The sequence below is a fragment of the Hemiscyllium ocellatum genome, chromosome 16 (assembly GCF_020745735.1).
Source record: "Hemiscyllium ocellatum isolate sHemOce1 chromosome 16, sHemOce1.pat.X.cur, whole genome shotgun sequence".
Lineage (NCBI taxonomy): Eukaryota > Metazoa > Chordata > Chondrichthyes > Orectolobiformes > Hemiscylliidae > Hemiscyllium > Hemiscyllium ocellatum.
In genome coordinates, this window is record NC_083416.1 from 39,475,131 (window position 1) to 39,499,608 (window position 24,478).

Genomic DNA, 24,478 nt, shown 5'->3' on the forward strand with positions numbered 1-24,478 from the left:
GGATCCATAATGGGTTCCATTGCACTTCTCTTGATTCTAATTATTTCTTATTTTTAGCATTAAACATTGACAAAATATAACCAAATTACTATTGATGATTCTTTTCAATTGCATCACCCCCATCCCAACACACCCCATCACCATCACCACCAACAACAACTTTTGCTTCAGCAATATTACCAGTTTTTCCTAGCTGCTGTCAGTCCTGATGAACGGTAACTGGGCTAAAAATGTCAACTGTGCTTTCTTGCCACAGATGCTGGCAGACTTGATGAGTTTTTCCAGCAATTTCTGCTTTGTTTCCAATATCTAGCATCAGTAGTTCTTTGTTTTATAAGATAATTAAATATGTTCTAAGATATTACTACAAGACTAAACTATTAAGAATAAAAGTCAGTAAGTTAAAAATTAAGGAAGGGCAATTTGTATAAATCTAAAAGTTACATTTGATGTTGCGTTTCTGCTGTAGAATCCAGGCTCAACATGACTTTTTTTCAATATGAGCATAACGCAGAAGAATAATTTATTTGGGGTTGGAAAAAGCATAAATAAACTATCTGAAATAATTTAACAAAAACAGAAATCAGCAGAGAAACTTAGCTAGTTTGGCAGCATCTGTGGAAAGAAAGGAGAATTAACATTTCAAATCCAGTGACTCTTCATCAGAACCATTAATAGATAGGAAAAACTGCTATTTATGCTGAAATCAAAGTAGGAGGGTGGGGGAAAAGGGGAGAGGTGAGTAAATAGGTGGCAACAGAACCCAGAGAGAGATGTAAATGTGTTGCTGGTTAAAGCACAGCAGGTTAGGCAGCATCCAAGGAACAGGAAATTCAACGTTTCGGGCCAGAGCCCTTCCCGAAACGTCGAATTTCCTGTTCCTTGGATGCTGCCTAACCTGCTGTGCTTTAACCAGCAACACATTTTCAGCTCTGATCTCCAGCATCTGCAGACCTCACTTTTTACCCAGAGAGAGATGTGAAAGGAATAGGCAAACAGAGAGATGATGGACACCAGTCCAGGAGAGAAGAAAAGCTGAATAAGAGATAATAAGAGTAAGGGTTGGAAAATGGGTATGTTTCAAAGCTCTGTCTCTCTCTCTCCCTCACTCGCTCACCCGCTCATCCCCCCCCGCCCACACACACGCACACACCTTCCCCCATCTTGCTCTTGATCTCTCTGGATTCTGTCTCCACCTATCTGCTCACCCCCATCCCAACACACCCCATCACCATCACCACCAACAACAACTTTTGCTTCAGCAATATTACCAGTTTTTCCTAGCTGCTGTCAGTCCTGATGAACGGTAACTGGGCTAAAAATGTCAACTGTGCTTTCTTGCCACAGATGCTGGCAGACTTGATGAGTTTTTCCAGCAATTTCTGCTTTGTTTCCAATATCTAGCATCAGTAGTTCTTTGTTTTATAAGATAATTAAATATGTTCTAAGATATTACTACAAGACTAAACTATTAAGAATAAAAGTCAGTAAGTTAAAAATTAAGGAAGGGCAATTTGTATAAATCTAAAAGTTACATTTGATGTTAGTTTTAAATCAATAATTAATGTGTCTGTAAACCATCCTACTTGTTATTGGACCAGACCAAACTCTCTTCAAATACATCAAGGAGATAACCTAGACCCTAACTTTTATTTCATTTAAAGGCAGTTATAAGGTGCTGTGTTCCAGATGTAATTTGATTGGTCAAACTACTTGGCTTAAGCAAAGTACACTTTATTCTTGGACCCAGTTAAAATACAAACAAAAGGAAGAAGAATTGGTGTAACTTCAACTCCATTGGAAAACGTAACAGGATAATAGATTTTTTAATTACTAAACAGCAACTTTTCCAACGTAGTAACAACCCATTGGCAATGGCAAATTCAGTAAAATAGATGGTCCTACTTACAATATTTCTCTGGTTCAGGAGAAAAGAACACAAAGAGAAAATTCGGGCAGAGCGAAAGAACTCCAGTTTTTTGCCATAGTCAAGAAAAATGTATAACAGCTTCCACAACCAACTTCAAAACCCCAGCAACTGAAAGCTGGTTCTGTGGGAGCTTGACTCCACACATTCATGCTACTTCTATTGTTTTTAAAAACAAAGCACCCAAGGCCTTAAGATGTTTATTAGCTTGAAAGAGACAGTTCGGCACCTCTGATTCAAAACCTCTTTCTTCAAAAAAGAAACCTGGACAAAATTACTACTAGTGTGTTTGCTAGCTCTGGACCTACTACTTTTTTAATATCCTGGGATGCAACTGATCGGGTCCAAGGGACTAATTAGTCCTTAACCCAATGAATTTCTCTAGTACTTGTTTGTCTAGTGTCAACCACTTGGTTTATTTAATATTTTTGGAATGCCATTAGTCTACTCCAATATCAGGGCTATGTTCACGTTGGTCTATCTCTCTCTTTATACATAGTTACAGAAGCTCTTACTATATATTTTTGTGTTACTTGCTATTTTACTCTCAAAGTTTTTTGAATCAATTTTGACAAATGAAAAAAGGCCAAATTTCAAATGATCCCAACAATTTGCACTATAGGAGAAAAGGGCTCCTGATAGTTTGCTAAGTTGGCTCTGATTGCCATAAACAAAACCACAGGGAACTCCCAAACTCATGGTTAATACAAAAATGTGCAAACTTGAATATATTCATTTTTGTTTTCAGAGAATACGTCTCTGCAAATGTCTATTAATTGCTTGTCACAAGTTTAAATGAGCTATGTACAAGCTGAACTGATTATATTAAATTGTTTGTTGGTATAGATAGTTGTGCATTTGGATCATTCGGCACGTGCTTCACAATTGCATTCTAAAGTCTAAAAATAGGCACTTGTTTTGTATTTTGAAATCATGCTGGTTGAGTATAGTTTCATGAACTCCATGTATCATGAACAGCCAAAGGAACATGCAACGTTAATTGATCAATCAATCATTGCAATGTAGGGTCTAATTAAACAATACAGAATTAATAACCACGTAAGAATTTTATCCCACCACCACTCACATTCACTATGCCGGTTGTTTGAAGAGTGAACCCTCTGTAGGTTGCTTGTAGACTTTGAGGGAAATTCCGTCTTCAAAACCGTTCAGCACCTGATTGATAGGTTTGACATCATGAAAAGCGGGCACACTGAGAATGACCTCCTTCCCTTGCTGTGGGTCCCTATTTTGTGGTACCATGCCAGAATCTCCATCTTGTTGTCACTCAACTGTAGTCTCTGTCCATTGATGATTCCCTGTCTCCAGTGGGAGTTGTACCAGCATCGACCATACCCATGGTGACAATGCTGAATAATGGATAGCTGTTGGCCTTCTGAAAGTTCAGCAGCTCTTTTTTGGGAGGGGTTTGGGGAGGAGAGGTAGTTTAGTTAATGGGATTTATTACCCCATGGACCTTGATCTCAGAAAGGTACTGACACTTAATTGTTATATTTCCCTGAATGGAGATATTTTGCAATTTTTGCCAGGAATCCAGCCAAGTTAGCACCCATAGGCTTGTTGTATCCATTAAATACAGCCTTATTTCGTATCCTGTCTCCAACTTATTGTCTTACTTGGTTCGCAGAGTACAATATTGTACAGAATGGTCTGAGTTTTTTTTTCAAAGATTTATAAAAGCTTATTACAGTATCACTTTCTGAACCATACATTCTAAGTCTTGTACAAGCTACAGATTAATTAAATACTTTTGTCCTCGTTATGTCATGTCAAAAATCTGATTCTGATCAAATGTTGATACCATGCACAAGAATTATTAAAAGCCTTGCTTGTAAATTACATGTGAGACCATAATCCACATTGAGCTCTCAATCTTAAATGTTTTGTAAATATTTGTTTCTATTTTGTTATTCACAAAGCCATAGATCTTAAGCAGTTACAATTTCATACCACAATGAAAAAATAAGTTTTTTTTTCATGGGATACTGAAGAAATAGCTTACACTGTGAAGAAATTCTAGAGTAAATTTTCTGCTTGTGTGCCCTGTCCATAACCTCGCTTGCACTTGACGGGAAATTGAATGCATGCAGTTCATAATTTTCTATTCATTAACATTAATAGATTTTTAAAATAAGTCATTGACTGTGCCAACAAAATTCTGTGATGTTTCCTGCCAGCAGCAAGCAAGGAGAAATGTACTTCAAAATGTGTTCAAAGTTGCAGAGAAGTTTCAGTATGCAGGTTGGGTGGTCAGGCAATGCAAAATCCTATTCCAATGAAAATTGTGGAAAAACAAGCCAATATAGTAAATTTCCAATGTACATTTCAACAAATTTGTGTTTATTAACTATGAGCTAAAGCTTCTCACCTTAATCCTGTCAGTACAGTGGATCAGTTTTCAGGGGTCTGGAACACGCCCAACGGTACTCGTTATCAGTTCAAAATAAATGTCATCCTGTCTGAGACTCCCCAACCAATTGGAAAGCAGTGGCAAGCAGGACAATTCTATCAAGGATGCATTCAAACTAGGAGGATTGTGATGTGAATCAGAAAAACTCAGCTGGGACTTTTCAGGCTGTAGCAGACACAGGGTTGGAGAGGAAACCTGGAAGCCGGACACCTGGTCACTCACCATTCTGAGGTTCTGCCATATTGGAGAGGCAACAGTGAGTTGAGTGCTCTAAAGGGCAGTAGGCAGAGGACTACATCCCTATTAAATAATTGTAGATATAAGTGGCTGACGAAGTGAGTAGCAAGTATGTGGAAGACTGTGTGCCAAGAAGTCGAGAAAGATGAGAGTTTAACACTTGGAGGTGCCAAGTCCCACTTCCTCTGCATTCTTCTAATCAACCTGTCTGGGAAAAACCCATCACATAGCTCCACTGATTCCTCCCTCTGTAGGCACTTCATGAAGTGCGAAAAGTTATGCATTGATGGGAATGTGAAATTTAAAACACAGATCAACCATGATTGTATTGAATAGTGCAGCAGACTGAAGGAGCCGAATGGTCTACTTCAGCTCAGATTACATTTTCATACAGCCTCAGGCCATTGTAGCCTTGCATCTATGTTTCAAACCCACTTTTCGGAAAGGCATTCTTTCTTTCTCACAGAAGCCATTACAAACACTTCACTTTCTGTGTTTTAACTTGTTGCAGCAGAAGAGAACACATCATCAGAGAAAGGCAGGTAGGACCCTTAAGATGACAGGAGCCTTGTCAGCTACACGCAGCGTTTTCATGTGCTCTGCTGGAAAGGAGCAGATATCAGCAATCTCGTTAGTGTCTAATCCTTTACAGACACTGCATTGTGCTCCAAATTGTTTGTCTGTAGTCCCAGTGTTGAAATTCTTGCATCCCTCAAGCTGGATCTCAGTGTCCATTCCTTCTGCCCTATGAGGACTATCTGACTGCGGACATAAATGAGATTCCTCCCAAACGTTTGACGGTTGCTGTGAGGCAATCTCTGAGAGAAGTATTTTGAGCAGTACCCTCTCAATGACCAAAACTGGAGCTCTTTGTGATCAAAGCCTTCCACAGTTTGTGTTTCAAAGAAGAATCTCTTTGCACTGTGCCCTCATCTTGGTGGCATTGTTGAGTAGCTGCTTAGTCAGGAAATAGGTTCCAGAGTTGATAGATTGAAGATTTAAGGCAAAGTCTGCATATAATTGTTTTCTTAAAGTTCTTAATATCTGAATTACTTACCTAACAAATCCAAAGAGCATATGTTTACCTCCCCAGAGAATGCAGAATCCTGGCCTGATGTAAACTCCTGGGACATTGACCACAATTTGCTCCCAAACCTGCTCCAACATTCTGGGAAAATGATTCACTCTTATTAATACTTTTGTTGCTTCATGATATTAATAGATGAGAAATCTCATCATATATGGCAAGCATGTCAATAAAACAGATCGGTATCTTCACCGTCGTTGACTTTTGGGTGATAAATATGTGAATCAGAGTTTGAACAAATTGCCAATGGGCTGAGAAGTGGCAGATGGAGTTTAATTCAGATAAATGTGAGATGCTGCATTTTGGGAAAGCAAATCTTAGTAGGACTTATACACTTAATGGTAAGGTCCTCGGGAGTGTTGCTGAACAAGAGACCTTGGAGTGCAGGTTCATAGCTCCCTGAAAGTGGAGTTGCAGGTAGATGGGATAGTGAAGAAGGCATTTGGTATGCTTTCCTTTATTGGTCAGAGTATTGAGTACAGGAGTTGGGAGGTCATGTTGCTGCTGTACAGGACATTGGTTAGGTCACTGTTGGAATAATGCGAGCAATTCTGGTCTCCTTCCTATTGGAAAGATGTTGTGAAACTTGAAAGGTTCAGAAAAGATTTACAAGGATGTTGCCAGGATTAGAGGATTTGAGTTTTAGCGAGAAGCAGAAGAGGCTGGGGCTGTTTTCCCTGGAGCGTCGGAGGCTGAGGGGTGACCTTGTGGAGTTTTATAAAATTATGAGGGGCATGGATAGGATAAATTGGCAAAGTCTTTTCCCTGGGTTGGGAGTGTGCAGAACTGAAGGGCATAGGTTTAGGGTGAAAGGGGAAATTTTGGTAAATTCCAAAATGATGAATGGTAGTCTGGTTCCACAACCGTATCTATAATTTGGGGGTCTGTTATCATTGACATTTTATTGCCATCCTAGCATCACTGCACCCTGAGCTATGGTCGTAATATCCAGCAAACTCATCATATGTACCAAGGTTTAGGTTATGACTACTACTTTGAATATGTAAATTCAAATAGTGAGAAGCTTCGGAAAGATAGGAGGATGGTGAATTCAAAGGAAGTGGAGACAAAGATTTAAATAACTAAGATGAAGAGCTGTGCATTACTGGGAAGAGCAGTTGATTTGAGGGTTACTCTAGATAAGTATTTTGATCACAATTGTTACAACTAATGGGTTTTTTTATTCTATTGCTTCCTCTTTTATTACTTTTTATACTCAAGTATGAAGTTTGCTGCCCCAAAAACCAGACAACATGATGTTTATCAACTACTTTACAGTGATCATTACATGTGTGATGATGGCAAACATTTACATGGAGCATTAGGTTTGTTTTGGTTATTAACCATCCTAAATGAGTGCTACCACGTAATGTTCCATTTGTTTAAATGACTAAATGCAATTGTGTAAAAGCACACGATTGTTATCAAGAACCCATCCAAAGATGAGAGGATCTAATTGCATGAACTTAAATGCAAAAAACTTGGGATTGTCAAGAAGTTATCATCTTAACTTTTCATCCCCATGGTGTCCAGTAGGAGGACAGCTAGGAATCAAAATTTGAAGTGTCACTGGCCGGAATGGAGATTAAACCCTGTGCTGTTGGCACAAATTCAACCCACACTAGACAACTTGCCTCTCATGTATAAGTTGCTAGGGCAAATATACTTTCACATGCGTACTATAGTCTGAAGCTATAGATACTAATGATTGAGTCCAATTTTCTTGCTATTACACGGCTGACCAAGAAACTTTCCCTTTCTTACTACTGCTACTGGCTTTTGCTGGAAGGATTTCAGCTTTGGCCAGAAATCTTCCTTGGCCACCAAATCCTGGAGAGGAACTGGAATTGAGACCTCTGGCTCAGAGGCAGTGACCACAAGACCACTTTTTCAAGAGTGTCTGGAAATAAACGAATCATTGATCTTCAGCAACATTCAGGTTATAATAATCTGTAACAATGTATGAAATCTCCATATAAGGTTATTACTCTAAACTGCGACCAAATAAATTTTGTGTGTGTACATGGGAATTTTTTAAACTTAATAATAGCAGAAGATTAGCCTTTAATATTGAGCATCTGTTTTGTTAGGGAAATCAAAATCAAACAGTCAGACTAATTAAATGTGCTTGGCTGAAAACAAGTTAGAGAGAGATTATTGAGCAATTGTTATTAGTTTGATGATATTTGCATGGTATGTATAATGGGTATCAATGCAGTAGAAAACATTATCCCAAGGTGAGAAAGCATAAACTATTTTCACTAAGCAAAAGTGCTTCCTATTTTAAAATATACTTCATTGTAATAAGAAAAAAATGCTACTTTGTTGTTAAATGTTTGGTTTAGTGGCCATTGAAATTACTTGTAGGTTGAGACATTGAGTTTATTAGATTAGATTACTTACAGTGTGGAAACAAGCCCACTGGCTGAACAAGTCCACACCGACCCTCTGAAGAGCAACTCACCCAGACCCATTCCCTTACATTTACCTAACACTACGGGCAATATAGCATGGCCAATTCACTTGTCATGCACATCTTTGGACTGTGGGAGGAAACCCCCGCAAACACGGGGAGAATGTGCAAACTCCACACAGACAGTTGCCCGAGGCGGGAATTGGATCTGGGTCTCTGGCGCTGTGAGGCAGCAGTACTAACCACTGTGCCACCGTGCTGCCCACTTTTTTTTTAAACAAGATTAGATTCTCTACCGTGTGTAAACAGTCCCTCTGGCCCCAACAAGTTCACATCGCCTCTCCGAAAAGAAACCCACCCAAACACATTCCCCTACCCTATATTTACCCCTGGCTAATGCACCTAACATTGTGGGCAATTTAGCATGGCCAGTTCACCTTTAGTTTGGATGTAGATCTGAATGTCTATCTTTCTTTCTGCAAGAGAAACCAGATTCATGGCAGCAGGAACATTCAATAAACTGAAATATATATTGCCTGTATGGATTGTCAACTATTATGATGGGATCCCTGCAAAACTGAATGCATTATAACATGTTGAACTCAAATTATTTTTATTCCCTCAAGGACGTGAGGCAGGCAGACTTTCAATTTATGGAGCCAAACCATTGTGCCACATCTTTAGCAGGACCTTGTGCTTTTAAAATTCCTTATCTGATCCGACAGAAGATTTGTAGCAGTCTGGATATTCCAAATTCAAGAGGAAGTGACTGGAGAATGCTGGCATATAAATTGAAATTAGATCGGTGAGTCCCAAAAGATTGAAACAATCATTTGGAATCATAGGATTGTTACAACACGGAAGTCAACTTTTGTATCTATAACTGAACTCTGAACAAAAAAAATCACCTAATGCCATTCCCATATTTTCTCTCTGTAACTTTCTGCACCTTCCTTTTCAGATAACGAGTTCCCTTCTGAATACCTTGGTAGAATTTACCTCAACCATAATCTCAATCAATGCATTTCAAATTCTGACCACTCAGTGCATGAAAAGCTTTTTTGTATATCACCATTGCTATCTGATTCTTGATTCTTCCACCAATGAAATCACTTTTTCTCTGTCTACCCTGTCCAGCCATTTTAATATTTTGAATACCTTTATCAAATCTCCTTTTCTCCTCTGAAAGCATCCCAGCTTCTCTAACATAATTTGTGTTCCATATTATAAGTCCATAAGATGCAGGAGCAGAAATAGATCATTCAGCTGATTGAGTCTGCTTTGCCATTCAATGAGAAACCCTTCATCAGGAACGTTGACTTACCAGCTCCTCAGATGCTGTCTGTCTGACCTGTTGTGCTTTTCCAGCTTCACATCTATTGACTTTGACTTCCAGCATCTGCATTCCTTACTGTCTCCAAGAATATCGTGTATTTCAGTAAGGTTGTTTCTTATTTATCTATATTTCAATGTGTACAGTCCAACCTACTTAGGCTGTGTTCATTAGACAGTCCGTCCGTACTTGGTATTAGTCTTGTGAACCTTCTGTGGCTTATGTCCAATGCCAATATATCTTTCATTAGTTAAGAACCCTAAAATTGTTCACAGTTTTCCAGATGTGGGCTTACTCATACCTTATATAGTTTTAGCGAAACCTTCCTACATTCTCTTTGGGATAAAGGCCAATATTATATTTGCCTTCCCAATTCCTGGTGAAGATGGATTCTAGCTTTTTTGATTAATGGATGAGAACTCCCAAATTCCCCTCCTCTGTAGCTTTCTGCAATGTTTCTCCACTTAAGTAATATTGAGGTCTTCTATTCTTCTTATCAAGGTGTTGTAAGCTCATATTTTCCAACATTATATTCCATCTGCCAAGTTTTTGACCACTTACTTAACTTGTGTATATCCCACTGCAGATTTTTTCAATCATCCTAATCACTTGTCTTCCTACAGATTTTAATATCATCTGCAAGTTTAGCTGTAATGCATTCATTTTCACATTCCAGGCATTAAAATATGTTGAAAATAATTGTGGCTCTTGTACTGTTTCCTGTGACACTCAACCAGTTACAGATTGCCATCCTGAAAATGCTCCCTTATCCAAAATCAATTAGTTAGCCAATCCTCTATACTTGCTAATATATTATCTCCAGCACCATAGGCTCTTACCTTATAAATAGACTATTATGTAGTGTGTTTTCAAACACTTTTTTAAAGTCCAAATATATTACATCCACTGCTTTCCCACTATCTATCCTGCTTATTGCCTTCTCAAAGAATCCTAATATAATTGTCAGGCAAAATTTCTCCTTCATGAAGTCATGATGACTCTGCTTGGTCATATTTCTACAGGCTCTGTTATTACATCGTTTATAAAATAATGTAGCATTTTCCCAATAACAGATCTGAGGTTCTTTTGTCTCATTTCAAATAAAGTTGAAATATTGGCAGTTTTTAATGATTTATTGGTCTTTAGCGCCATTAGTTTCCCTAACACTCTTTCACTAATGCCATTTATTATATGTATGTATTCTCCTCCTATTCACCCTTCATTATTTAGTAATTTAGGAATGATATTAGTGTCTTTACTGTGAAGACTGATGCAAAGATATTTTTTGTTTCCCCATTATTATTTCCCAAGCCTCATTCTCTAAGGGACCTATGTTCACTTTGGCTTCTCTTTTCCCTTCTATGTATTTAAATAAGCTCTTGCTGTCTGTCTTGATTTTATTTGCAAGTTTACCCTTAAGCTAATTTTCTCCCTGTTATTTTTTTGTTCATCTTTTGTTAGTTTCTTAAAGTTTTCCCATTCTTTGTCTTGCAATGTGGGGAAGATTAGTGGCGTGCTTTTTCTTTCCATTTTTCTGTTATCTTTAACTTCATTGGTAAACCTTCCTTGAATTCTTTTTCTTCACCAGAATATAACATTGTTGTGAGTGATCTGCTATTTACTTTAATGTCAGCCATACTTCCTCAACTGTCTTTGCTGCTAAACTCCCTTCACAGTTCATTCCAGCCAGCTCTGTATATGATCTTTTGTAATTACCTTAATTTAAGCTTAACATAGTTGTTTCCATTCATTTCTGAAGAAGGGCTTATGCCCGAAACGTCGAAGCTCCTTCTCCTCGGATGCTGCCTGGCCTGCTGTGTTTTTCCAGCATCACCTTTTTCAACAAGAGTTGTTTCCAACCCAAACTTCTCTCATTCAAACTGACTGTTAAATCCTACCATGTTATAGGCATTCTTTCTTTGGGCATCATTTAGATTAGTTTAGATTAGATTATATTCCTTACAGTGTGGAAATAGGCCCTTCAACCCAACCAGTCTACACTGACCCTCCGAAGAGTAACCCACCCAGACCATTTCCCACTGAATAATGCACCTAACACTATGGGCAATTTAGCATGACCAATTCATCTGACCTGCACATCTTTGGACTTTCATATCATTTTATAAACCTGCCTCTTTATACATTATCAGATCCAAAATAACCTGAGCCTTATTTGGATTGATCACATATTGTTTTAGGAAATTGTCTAGAATATACTTTGTGAGTAATTCCTCAGAGTTTCCTCTGCCAATCTGACTTTCCCAATTTACATGAGTATTAGAGTCACCCATAATGAATATTAGAGTCACCCACTATTTTTGTTGCATACCTTATTATTTGCTGCTTTATTATTTGGCCCACGGTATAGCTACTGTTATCCACTATTAAGATATATTTTCCCCCATTCGTAAACTCTTCATGAGTTTATTTTTGAAGAATTTACATAAGTTCTAGTTACAAGGGAAGATAGGTTACCTGAGTTTTAGTCAGTGTCATCACAGGTTCTAAAACAAAGTGCATCAAAGCAAACCGGTGAAAGATGTGTATATGTGTCAAATAATTTTGTGAAGTTCGTTATAGAGAAATGTCATTGGAGATCATATCTATATGATTGTCTTTTTGAACTGTCAAGTGCTAAAAACATGGAAGATAATCTGTATTCACACCATTCTGAAGGTAAATGTTGCAGTTTAAGAACATTAAAACTAATGTATTGCTTTGAAACATTTTCATTTTTGTATCTTAACAGGTATCTCACTTACTTTGCATCTAAAGCTAGTCCAACCTCTGTGATTCTTGATTTATGGGAAGCTCAGCACTTTCATAATGGCAACCTGAACCATCTTGCCATGATCATGGCAGAAATGGGAAAGCAAGAACCAATGATATTTGTTGTATCAGAGGCAGAATGCTGAGTTGATTGGAATATGTCATTGACATGTTTTGAAAATTCATTTTATGAGAACACTCATTCAGAATTCACTGAAATCTTGCTTAAGCAGTAATTATTTCATCCTAACCAAGATTAATATATTTTCAGTGAATTAAGGCTTCTATGTAGATTTGCTAATTTTGTGAGCAAATATTTATGAATGAATTTGATTTTGTATTGTTAAGTATGTTCATTAATTCAAAAAGCTTCAAAGTATTTCTAATTGACTCTTTAAGGCTCATATGATAAATATACCACATGAAGGGGCACAGAGCAAGATGATAAGTGCTAGAGCTAATCCTTTCCCTGTTGTTAAATTAACAAATTCCAGTTACAGTAAAGCATTACAGCCCCAAGCATTGCTCAGCTAGAGAATGGAAGCATCAGCAAGGATGCCCACTCTTGTTTAATTAATTACAATGACCAAACATTTTTGTGTGGAAGGTAGATAAAGACAAGATTTACTAAGTTAGTATAACACCATAGTCAAATATTCCACAAATGAGGGTTAGCATTTTGGTGAGCTGATGGATGACATCTATTCAAGCTCAAGACATCATTTACAGAGAAATACTAAAATGTGTTGGAGGGTATCTTCAGCATCATTATTTGGCTGAAAGGGTCTGGCAGATAGTAAGCCAATTGTTGAACTCACCTAATTTTTGAGAATCATATTCAACCTCTTCACTAAGACAGTCTACTTTCATCTTTTAGACATCACCCAATTCACCTTTGTTTCAGCTGACCTGTTGCAAAAGCTACCATTCATGCTCTATTCCCTCTAGACTGGGCTACTTTAATGCACTGTTTGTTGATCCTCCATGTTTACCTTCTACAGACATGAGATCATCTAAAAGTCCCTGTGTCACTGCTTACTGTCCTTGGATCACCATTGTGCTCACTGACCTATATTGGCTCCTGGCTTAGCAGCATACTGGTTTTAACATTCTCATCCTGGTTTTCAAATCCCTCCCATTTTCCTGTCTCTGTCTCTTCCAGTCCTACAATCTTGAGTTACGGTGCTCCTCTAATTCTGGCCTCTTGTGCATCATAGATTTTAACAGCCTTGCTATTGATGACCCAGCCTTCAGTTGCCTTGGCATCAAGATCTGGCATAACCTCCCTACATCTCTCAAAATCTGTATTACACTTCTCTACTTGACGATGCTCTTTAAAATCTATCCCATTGCCTAAGCCTTTGGTCATTTTATCTGATATCTCATCTGACTGAGTGTCTGACTTTGTTTTATAATCCTCCTGTGAAGTGTCTTGGGATGTTAAAGACACAACATAAATATAGGTTGTTGTTGATGTTGTTCAATATTACATAAGCAATCCACTCTTTCAGCTAATGATTTGGATGGTGAAGTTGAAACTGACCTCTAGAGTTACAGCCAATCGCAAGGTTAATAATCCATTCTGTGAAAAGAAAGTTGTTGTTCATTTCTTTTGCCAAATGTACATTAAAACAAAGATATGCCATGCTATTGATAATTATCTCGTTTTTTTTTGACCACCTCAGCAAAATTTATATGGCATTTCAATTTAAGCTGATTTTCCTGAGACCAGGTAGTAGCAAAACTGCACATGCATTCAGGACAATCAATTTTCAGTGTATGAAATCAAGGAAATGCTAAGTGAACTATGTCTATAGCTTTAGGGTATATTTCCTCAGTATTTGTACATCAATTTCAGAAAACCTCCACTAAAGTCCCTTGTTACTTAAATGGAAAAGCACAGAGCGCATGAATGTCCTGAAACAAAGCTAGAGAAACTCTGTGGAAACTCTATCTGTGGAAAGAGAAACAAGTTAAAGTTTTGAGGTTATATGACTCTTCGTAAGTTTATTTCTGAAGAAGAGTCATATCCAAGTTGAAATATTAACTCTGTTTCTAACTGGACATATACTGCCAGATCTACTGAGTTTCTCCAGCATTCTGTGTTTGAGATTTCCAGCATATGCAATATTTTGCTTTTGCACAAATATTCTGAATTTATGGCAATCATAAAGAGTTGTGCAAATTTATATCTAAACATAGTCGGATTTTTAAATAATATTTCTCCTTTATGACAGTTCCAAGGGCATTATTTCTTGCTCCTCACTTAAACCAACAATATATTTTCTATCAGACATTCCTGATGAAGGACTTATGCCCAAAACATCGACTCTCTTGCTCCTTGGGTGCTGCCTGGCCTGCTGTGCTTTTCCAGCACCACACGTTTTTACTCTGATCTCCAGCATCTGCAGTCCTCACTTTCTCCTTTCGATTTTCTATGTCAAATGATGTGTTTACAGGAATTAAAGTGATAGGCATTAAGAATTTTAAATCTTCTATGATTTAATTTTCTTAAAATCTAATGCACATGAATAATGGATTGATGGTTCTAATTATATATAATAACTTGCATAAAAATTTTAAAAAAAGAAAATGATATAGGTCATGATTTATTTGGGCCATAATTTTTATGTTGCTTTCTACGCAGTTACTTGTCATGGGAAACATTTCTGCATTTGGCCAAGTTAGTCTTTTGTTTTAGGTAACCATTTAGCTGAGCTGGCTCAACAACTGGCTTGCAATATAGAATGATGACAACGCAGGAATTCAATTCCTCTACCAGCTGAGGTCAGCACAAAGATCTCAACCTCTCAGCTTCACACATCACGCGAGGTGTGGTGACCCACAGGTTGCCTTTTTCTGAGGGATTAGCCTAATAGTCCTTTGGGTCTATGATGGTACCTTTTGGTCTTTTCTTTAATACTAAACAGCATATCTCAAAAACTAATGGATTGACACCAACGGAATACAGTACATAATAAGGCCCAAGGAATAATAGATTAGTTTGTTTTTAAGAATGAGGAACTAGGTCTGCATTCTTGAATTTTAAAATAGAATGAATTGACTTTTTTATTTTGTATCTTTTTATTTGGAACTTTGCTTGTTGTGCAATGTCTAAGCAGCCATGATAGAATTTGTCACAGTGGTCAAGGTTTGTGCACTGTTTTCAGAGCAGGTTGATAGAAGTGGATTTATTTAACATCTCCTCAGTGAAAAGGAATCTTTGTGACTACATGCAGCAACCAGGCAGGGATTAGCAGATTGAGAGTCTATTCCATTCAGCTTCACAGTGATTCTTAGTCCCCAAAATCACAAGAACGAAATACATGCATCAAACAGGATTCAGTCAATTTTAAATTAATTAATTTATTAAACCATCAAAATTACAGTACACACCCTTTATGATATGAGTGACAATTGCAGTTATTTATATGGTTGTTTGGTACGAGTGTTAATTGTAAACCAGAATCTAGTGCGGACTAGTTTCTCTCCTCCTCCTCTTCCTGACTGTAATAATCACCCTTCGAGGCTTGTTATAGTGTCCCAGCCATACTATCCTATATGTGGGCTTCAGGCATGAATTCTGTTAATAGTTTGCTGGATTGCCTGTTTTTTTTTTCAAGGCACTTTATCCAGGTTTTTAATCTCCTGATTTGTGCAGTACTGCAATGGCAAAAACAATACATTATCACAACCACTGCTGTTTGCAGCAGAAAGCTGTGTGATTCCTCCCCTAATGATGAGTTTGTTGCCTATTCAGTTGTTCATGATCCTTCCATTCTTGACAGAAATTGATTTTGGGTCATTACTACAGTTAACTTGTAGCGTTCTCTTGTTGTTAATGTTCTCCAAACTGGTCATGAGTTAGGGCTCTAGTTGGTTCATTTTCATCTGCATTGAGGTTAACCATTCCATATCCTTCAAAGCCTCAAAGATCTGTATAATTGTGACAATGTTGAATTAGCACGGCATGGCAGGAGCTGCACTCTATTGAGTGCCTTCATCGTTAGTTTTATGCTGCTGTTGACATTCTGACAAATGATCATTATATTCTCAAGCGAAGTTTGTTCAACCCTTAAATAAGAAGATGGATGTAAGTATTAAAGCAGCCTACCAATCGCACTATTTCCGGAAGCTTTAGACAATTTACATGGATGCTACAGAGTTTATTTTAACTATTTTCTTCCAGTCAGGAATGAGGAAAGTCGCTGACAATATTAAACATGTTGATTTTTGTTTGACTAAACTGATAGAGACACCATAATTTTCTTTAAATCAGGAACCTATGATGCAACCAGGACTATTCGAAACATAAAGTCATAGAGATCTTGTCCAGTGTCTGCCTCATCAGTAAAAACTAAAGGGACGAGAGCATTGCTGGCTAGGCCAGCATCTATTGCCCATCCATAATTGCCCAGAGAGCGGTTAAGAGTCAACCACATTGCGTGGGGTTTGGAGTCACAGGTAAGGATGGCAGTTCCCTTCCCAAAAGGACATAACTAGATGTCATTTTTTTCCTCAACATTCTGCAACGGATTCTTGGTCATCATTCGATTCTTCACTCCAGATTTTTATTGAATTCAAATTCCACCATCTGCCACAGTGCAATTTGAATCTAAGATTATTGCTGGATTAGCAGTCCAGCAATAATACCACTAGGCCATTGCCACCACTTGGATGTATTGAAGTAGTATTTAAATGAAGAATCAGCTACTGGATATTTGTTTTATTTAAATCGCTATGACAATTTTTGGTTTATAACATTTTTCGGTATGTTTTGTCAACTGACTCTCAGAGTTATTTATTTGTCATTGGATCCTTCAAAAATTGGAGTAAGGAAAACAGTAGTAGCTGCACCAATTGAGTGAAATGTAATGGGCCAGACTACTCACATTGACATCTGCTCCCTTTACCTCGGGTTGTTTTTTTTTTGGGTCTTGAGGGGATCTGGCCTTCTGTAGAAAAATTTTTTTTTCCCTGTCCAAATGCATAACTAAAGCCTTTAGTGTTATAACTGAAAACCTGGACTTTTCTTTTCCCTGATGTTCAACCTGTGCAGCTCCGACATTCAGCCAGCGTCAGTAGAGGAGGCCTGCAGGCTCCTTCCTTGAACTGAGCGTACGATCCATTTAAAGAGGATCAAGCAGCCTTTAAGCTCACCTTCCATCCTACAAACCTTCGCATAAACCACATCATCCGCCGACATTTCCGCCACCTCCAAAAAGACCCCACCACCAGAGATATATTTCCCTCACCACCCCTTTCCGCCTTCCACAAAGACCGTTCCCTCCGTGACTACCTAGTCAGGACCACGCAACCCTACGACCCACCCTCCCATCCTGGCAATTTCCCCTGCCACCGCAGGAACTGTAAAACCTGTGCCCACACCTCCTCCCTCACCCCTATCCAAGGTCCTAAAGGAGCCTTCCACATCCATCAAAGTTTTACCTGCACACCCACTAATATCATTTATTGTATCCGTTGCTCCTGATGCGGTCTCCTCTACACTGGGGAGACTGGACGCCTCCTAGCAGAGCGCTTTAGGAATATCTCCGAGACACCCGCACCAATCAACCACACCGCCCCGTGGCCCAACATTTCAACTCCCCCTCCCACTCTGCCTAGGACATGGAGGCCCTGGGCCTCCTTCACCGCCGCTCCCTCACCACCAGACGCCTGGAGGAAGAACGCCTCATCTTCCGCCTCGGAACACTTCAACCCCAGGGCATCAATGTGGACTTCAACAGTTTCCTCATTTCCCCTTCTCCCACCTCATCCTAGTTTCAAACTTCCAGCTCAGCACTGTCACCATGATTTGTCCGGACTTGTCCGACCTGACTAGCTCCTTTTCCACCTATCCACTCCACCCTCTCCTCCCTGACCTATCACCTTCATCTCCTCCCCCACTCACCCATTGTACTATATGCTACTCTCTCCCCACCCCCAACCTCCCCAAGCTTATCTTTCCACGCCTCAGTCTCTCTGCCTTTATTCCTGATGAAGGGCTTTTGCCCGAAACGTCGATTTCACTGCTCGTTGGATGCTGCCTGAACTGCTGTGCTCTTCCAGCACCACTGATCCAGAGCCTTTAAGAGAAACACACTGGCTGTGCCTTGTTATTGCCACAATACCCTGTTCAGTGCCATGGAGCTGAAGTGCGCACATCAAACAATATGTTTTTGTTGTTTTGTTTGTTCCTTAGCTCTAGCCAAATCAATTTTGTCTTTTGAATCCTCTGAAGCTTTCTCTTTCTCCTTCGCTAATACCACCACCTCTCCTTTCATGTTTTATTCAAATGTGTTATATTAGTCATTACGTACACCTTGTCCTGTTTTTCCAAGAACCAGACTCCCTCATACTCACATCACTGTAATTCTGCATAGCAATCTGCACCTGTAAATCACCAATCGTATTTACTACATTCCATGAATTTATGTGTATGCTGGAACTTGTACCCGGGTTCTCTCTTCTGGTGTAATCTGTCTTTCCTAGTATTTTGTGCACCTTGATATTCCTTACTGATATTCTTTCCTGATTCTCTTGTTCCCTTGCTGATTTTGTTTAGACTCTGGCCATGACCACCAGTGAAACTTGCTCAGACACAATCCATCTGACTTGTACTGGTACCATCTCCTCTTGATCCATTCCCAGTGTCCCTAGAATCTAAAGCCCTCTCTTCCGCACCATCATTTCAGCTATGAATTCATCTGGCTTACCTTATTTTTGTGCTCACTTGTTCATGGGAGTTACTTATTTTGAGTTCTTGCTTGTTAACTTTCTACCTAGTTCCTTAAAATCAGACTGTATCCCTCTCATTCCAATCTATATTATTGATAACAATATGGACCACAGCGTCAAGCCGATCACTTTCCCAAAGGAAAAGAAAATCCTTTAGCCACTCTGGAACATTTTTGACCCTGGCACTATGGAGACAATATACCATGCTGGAGTCACATCTATGTTCACAGAAATGCCTGCCCATTTTCCAAATGAAGAAATCTTCCAGAACTTCAACCATTTGACTGGCTTTATTCCCTAGGATTAGGTTTAGCACTGCCCCAACCCTAGTAGGACAATCTATGTACGAGCACAAAAACTTCTCCTGGATACCTTTTAAAAATTCCACCTTGTTTAATCCTTTCACACTAAGGCAATCACAGTTATTGTTACCTAAGTTGAATTCCCCCACAACTATAACCCTGTTTCTCTCACACCTTTCTTTGATTTGCTTGCGTACCTGTTTGAAAATGTGTTGCTGGAAAAGCGCAGCAAGTCAGGCAGCATCCAAAGACCAGGAGAATTGACATTTCGGGCATGAGCCCTTCTCCGGGTTCATGCCCAAAATGTCGATTCTCCTGCTCCTTGGGTGCTGCCTGACCTGCTGTGCTTTTCCAGCAACACATTTTCAGCTCTGATCTCCAGCATCTGCAGTCCTCACTTTCTCCTTACATATCTGTTTCTCTATATCCCTCTGACTTTTGGGAAGCTTGTACTATAATCGCAGAAAGATCATTGACCCTTTTTTCACTCTCACCAAGTGAAAACCATTTTAGGAAGTCGTCCCTTATTATGGCAGCCATGGTCTCCTTTATCAATACTGCAATGCCCCATCTCTCTCAGTTATGCTGACCATAATAAAGCCAGTGAACATTTTTTTTTAGTCTCATCCTCTTGTTCTTTCATTATGGCAATGAAATATTCTCCTTTTGGAAGTTTATAACCAATTCACTTTTGAAAATACAATTAAGTCTCTTCCATTACACTTTCAGCGAGCACATTCCAGATAACAGCTTGTGTTTTTTTTAAAATCTCATCTCACTTTGATTCTTTTGCTAATTCTTAATTTCTTTTAATCAAGTTACCAAATCTTTTATCCAGGAAAATGTTTATTTTATTCCAAAATGGAAAGAATATGGGAAGCTGATTAGTATTTCAAATGCTTCATTAGTTAGTTATCTTGAACATGGAAAGGCAGTCCAGTTTGATGGAGCCTCATTTTTAAATGTCCTTTGGTTGCTTTAGGATAGGTTATGTTCAAGGACTGAATGGACATAGCATGTTCCTAAAATCAATTGCAATCCAACACCTACACTACTGGTCAATCACTGGAAAGATTGAATCAGCCTTTAGATAACTGTGCATTAAAAGAAATTTAATACTTCAAAATCACAAAAGAAATTGTTTGATAAAATGTAGTAAAACAACCAACAACAGATGGCAATCATTATCTCTGCATTGATCATATTAACAATCACTACATATTTAGAATGCACAAGAACTGCTCTGTAATAACTATTAGAAACTGCAGGCTCTAGAACAGCAGTACATTACCATTTCTTATTCCTTCCCCTTTAACATACCTCCCCTCATTTTCCGCAACATTGTTAAGCAGTATAGCCACTACTACTTTATATTGAGAAAGTAATTCAGCTTATGGGTGGATTTACAAATTGTAAATTTTTTGCGATGGAATCGCTTACATATTAGAAGGCTTTTGCTGGAAGGTCTTGGGAATACATGTTTTGTAGTGTTATTGTAGTAAATTTTACAACTGTGAGGATTATGTAAGATGTGTGTAATTATTTTCTACGTAGTCCCTTGCTGCTTGCTGTCATTTGCTGTATATGATGTAAAAATGCTACCGACAAAAGCATTTCATGTAAATTATCATTGCAACATCACCTTTAAATAGAATCCTTTGTATTAAAAATGTTTGTGAGACAAATACTTACATTGTTTCAACAGTGCCATTTTATACTTACTATGTATCAAGTGTATATCCTTTTTAATTAACCCTTTGAAGATAACATTACAGCACCAAAACAATAATACAATCCACTTTATTTTAAGGCTACAGGGTACGAAATGTTCTATCCAACCTTTATAGATTTTAAGTGAAGCATTGAAAATGTCTCCAGTATTCAAAGAGTTAATTAACATTTGCATTGTTTGATCATATTCCATAGTAATGTATAATCTTGTTTTCGGTCTAATTCATGTCTTCAAATGTTGACTGTATGCACTGGGTACTTCAATTAGTATCCATTCTCCATTCAGTAGCAAGATCAGCCTGCTTTAAATTAGTTTCTGTGTTTGTGTACTTCCCTGATGTATAGAAAATTAACAAAAAGCAAAGGTTGAGCATTATAGATTGTGACCAATACACCAAAAGCTGTTTGGGGCTAATAAGGCAAGTTTCTGTTTAAGTGTTAACCAACAATGTAAATTTTGGTTGCAAAAAGTACAATTGCATTTTTCTTCAACAAACGTAAGAAATAGACAATATAGTTTACTTAGGACATATATTTTTCCTGTTTTGGCTTATGGTTCTGTATCTTTGTGCTGAGAAATCTTATTGCTGTTTTCCTTAAGACTGTTTTAAACCCAAGTTACTGTTTATAATGCTGTATAGTTAAACTTTAAAAAATCCAGTGGTAATATGAAATTTAATGTTTTTCCACATGCATTTTGTTGTCCAGCTGTTGTGAAATTACGTTGCATTTTAGATCACAATGACCAAGTGCAGTACTCTGAATTAAGTTGGAATACAGCAGTATGTAGATGTTCTATTTTGAAAAGTAATTCTGAAGTGCTTTCAAATATATTGGCCTTATGTATATATTCATCCATTACAGTAAATTTATGTATTGTAATTTAACCCAAGACTCCAGTAAATGAAGTATATATTGTTAAATATGTTGATTTGTTCTTTTCTGCCTTTTTGTATACTGATTTAATATTGGAACAGAAGGCAGGTTATCAGGAATTGAAAGGTAACCTTCTTAACTCACGGAAAATGACTTTTAAATTATTTAATTGGGTAAGCCTATTCTAAAGTATACACTTTTGGACTCAAAGGGTTACAAAATGAAAAAATAAACTTTTTTTATGCATTCATGGATGAGTGCGTCACTAGGAGCAGGAGAATCGACGTTTCGGACATAAGCTCTTCTTCAGGAATGAGGATGGTGTGTCCAGCAGGCTAAGATAAAAGGTAGGGAGGAGGGACTTGGGGGAGGGGCTTGGAATTGCGATAGGTGGAAGGAGGTCAAGGTGAGGGTGATAGGCCGGAGTGGGGGTGGGGGTGGAGAGGTCAGGAAGAAGATTGCAGGTTAGGAAGGTGGTGCTGAGTTCGAGGAATTTGACTGAGACAAGGTGGGGGGAGGAGAAATGAGGAAACTGGAGAAATCTGAGTTCATCCCTTGTGGGTGGGGAGTTCCTAGGTGGAAGATGAGGCGCTCTTCTTCCAGCCGTTGTGTTGCTATGGTCTGGCGATGGAGGAGTCCAAGGACCTGCGTGTCCTTAGTGGAGTGGGAGGGGGAGTTGAAGTGTTGAGCCACGGGGTGGTTGGGTTGGTTGGTCCGGGTGTCCCAGAGGTGTTCTCTGAAACGTTCCGCAAATAGGCCGACTGTCTCCCCAATATAGAGGAGGCCACATCGGATGCAGTAAATGATGTGTGGAGGTGCAGGTGAATTTGTGGTGGATATGGAAGGATCCCTTGAGGCCTTGGAGGGAAGTAAGGGGGGAGGTGTGGGTGCAAGTTTTGCATTTCATTGCCCCGGCCGGCCCATTATATCAGCCTGCTCCAAACTCATCTCTGCATACCTCGACACAGTCCTGTCCCCCTTAGTCCAAGAACTCCCCACCTACATTTGGGACACCACCCACACCCACCACCTCCTCCATGATTTTCGCTTCCCTGGTCCCCCAACGCCTTATCTTCACCATGGACATCCAGTCCCTGTACCCCTCCTTGGATGCTGCCTGACCTGCTGCGCTTTTCCAGCAACACATTTTCGGCTCTGATCTCCAGCATCTGCAGTCCTCACTTTCTCCTGCATCACTAGGTAGGCCAGTATTCACAGTAATACACAATGTCTTTGTTATTATAGAATATATTTGTAAACAAAAGGGATTTTAAAAAGTTACAGTATATGGCTCAAAGTAGTGTATTTCCATATTAGAGACAGTATTCTGTTTGGTGGAGAGGAATTTAAAACATTGGTGTAGTAAATACATTGTTTTCCTATTTTCTGAATAGGTATGCTAAATACAAACCTAACTTAATAGCTTTAAATTTTTATTGACTAATTTAAGCCATTCAACAGTACACCTAAAAGGAATTTGTTATGAAGATCAGTGTTTGGGGATATCAAAAGAAAACCCTAATTCCACAGCATTCTATTTACATTAGCATTAAAGGTAGGAAAAAAAATTCAATCAGACCATGATATATCAATTTGATTTATTATCACATGTACCGAGATGCAATGAAAAATATTGTTTTGCAAATCATACCTGACATAAGTACATTCAGGTAATGGAAGAAAATGCAGAATACAGTGTTGTAGAAGGTGCAGAGAAAGATCAACTGCAATATACAAGAGGTACATTCGAAAGACTGATAAGTGGGGATGAAGCTGTTCTCAAATCTGTTGGTACATACTTTCAAACTTTGAATCTACTGCCTGATAGCAGAGGGTAGAAGAGAGTATAACTGCAGTGGAAGGGATCTTTGATTACATCGGCTACTTTCCTGAGGTTGCGGGAAGTACAGACACAGTCAATGGAAGAAAGGCTGGTTTGTGAGATGGTCTGGGCTACATTCACAACTCTCTGTAATTTCTTATGGGCTTGGGCAGAGCAATTTCATACCAAGCTGCAATGCATCTAGATAGGATGCTATCTATGGTGCATCTATAAGAATTGTAAGAGACATTGTAGACATGCTGAATTGCCTTAGCTTTCTGAGGGAGTAGAGGCAACGGTGTGTTTTCTTGACTGTCACGTCAATGTGGATGGACCAAGACAGTTTGGTCACAGGAACTTGAAGCTCTCGACGATCTCCACCTCAGCACCATTAACACAGACAAGGCTGAGTTCTCCATTCTATTACCTGAAGTCGATGACAAGTTCCTTCATTTTGCTGACATTGGGGAAGATTTTGTTGTTTTTATAACATGCCACTAAGCTGTCTATGTCTTTTGTGTACTCTCATTATCATTAGAGATCTGACCAATTATGGTGATGTCAATAGTAAATTTGTAAATGGAGTTAGATCTGAATTTGACCACATGGCCATGAATGTATAAGGAGAACAATAAAGAGCTGAGTATGCAGTCTTTCCAGGTACTGGTGTTGAGGATTATCATGAAGTAGGTGGGGTTGTCGCCTATTCTTACTGATTGCAGTCTGTGGGTCAGCAAGTTGAGGATCCAGTTGCAGAAGATCTTGGAGTTTGGAGGTGAGTTTTGTTGAATTATAATGTTGAAAGCTAAAGT

At 38.7% G+C, this 24,478-nt stretch overlaps 1 protein-coding gene across 1 annotated transcript in view; it reads left to right on the forward strand.

The window, feature by feature from the left end:
- Nucleotides 1-12,343, forward strand: part of unc5a (unc-5 netrin receptor A) — a 294,221-nt gene extending 281,878 nt beyond the window's left edge. Inside the window, exons 15-16 of the mRNA XM_060837501.1 lie at nt 8,722-8,900; nt 12,178-12,343. Of these exons, the coding sequence (XP_060693484.1) occupies nt 8,722-8,900; nt 12,178-12,343 (345 nt within the window). The remainder of the gene's footprint in view (nt 1-8,721; nt 8,901-12,177) is intronic.
- The last annotated feature ends 12,135 nt before the right edge of the window (nt 12,344-24,478 follow it).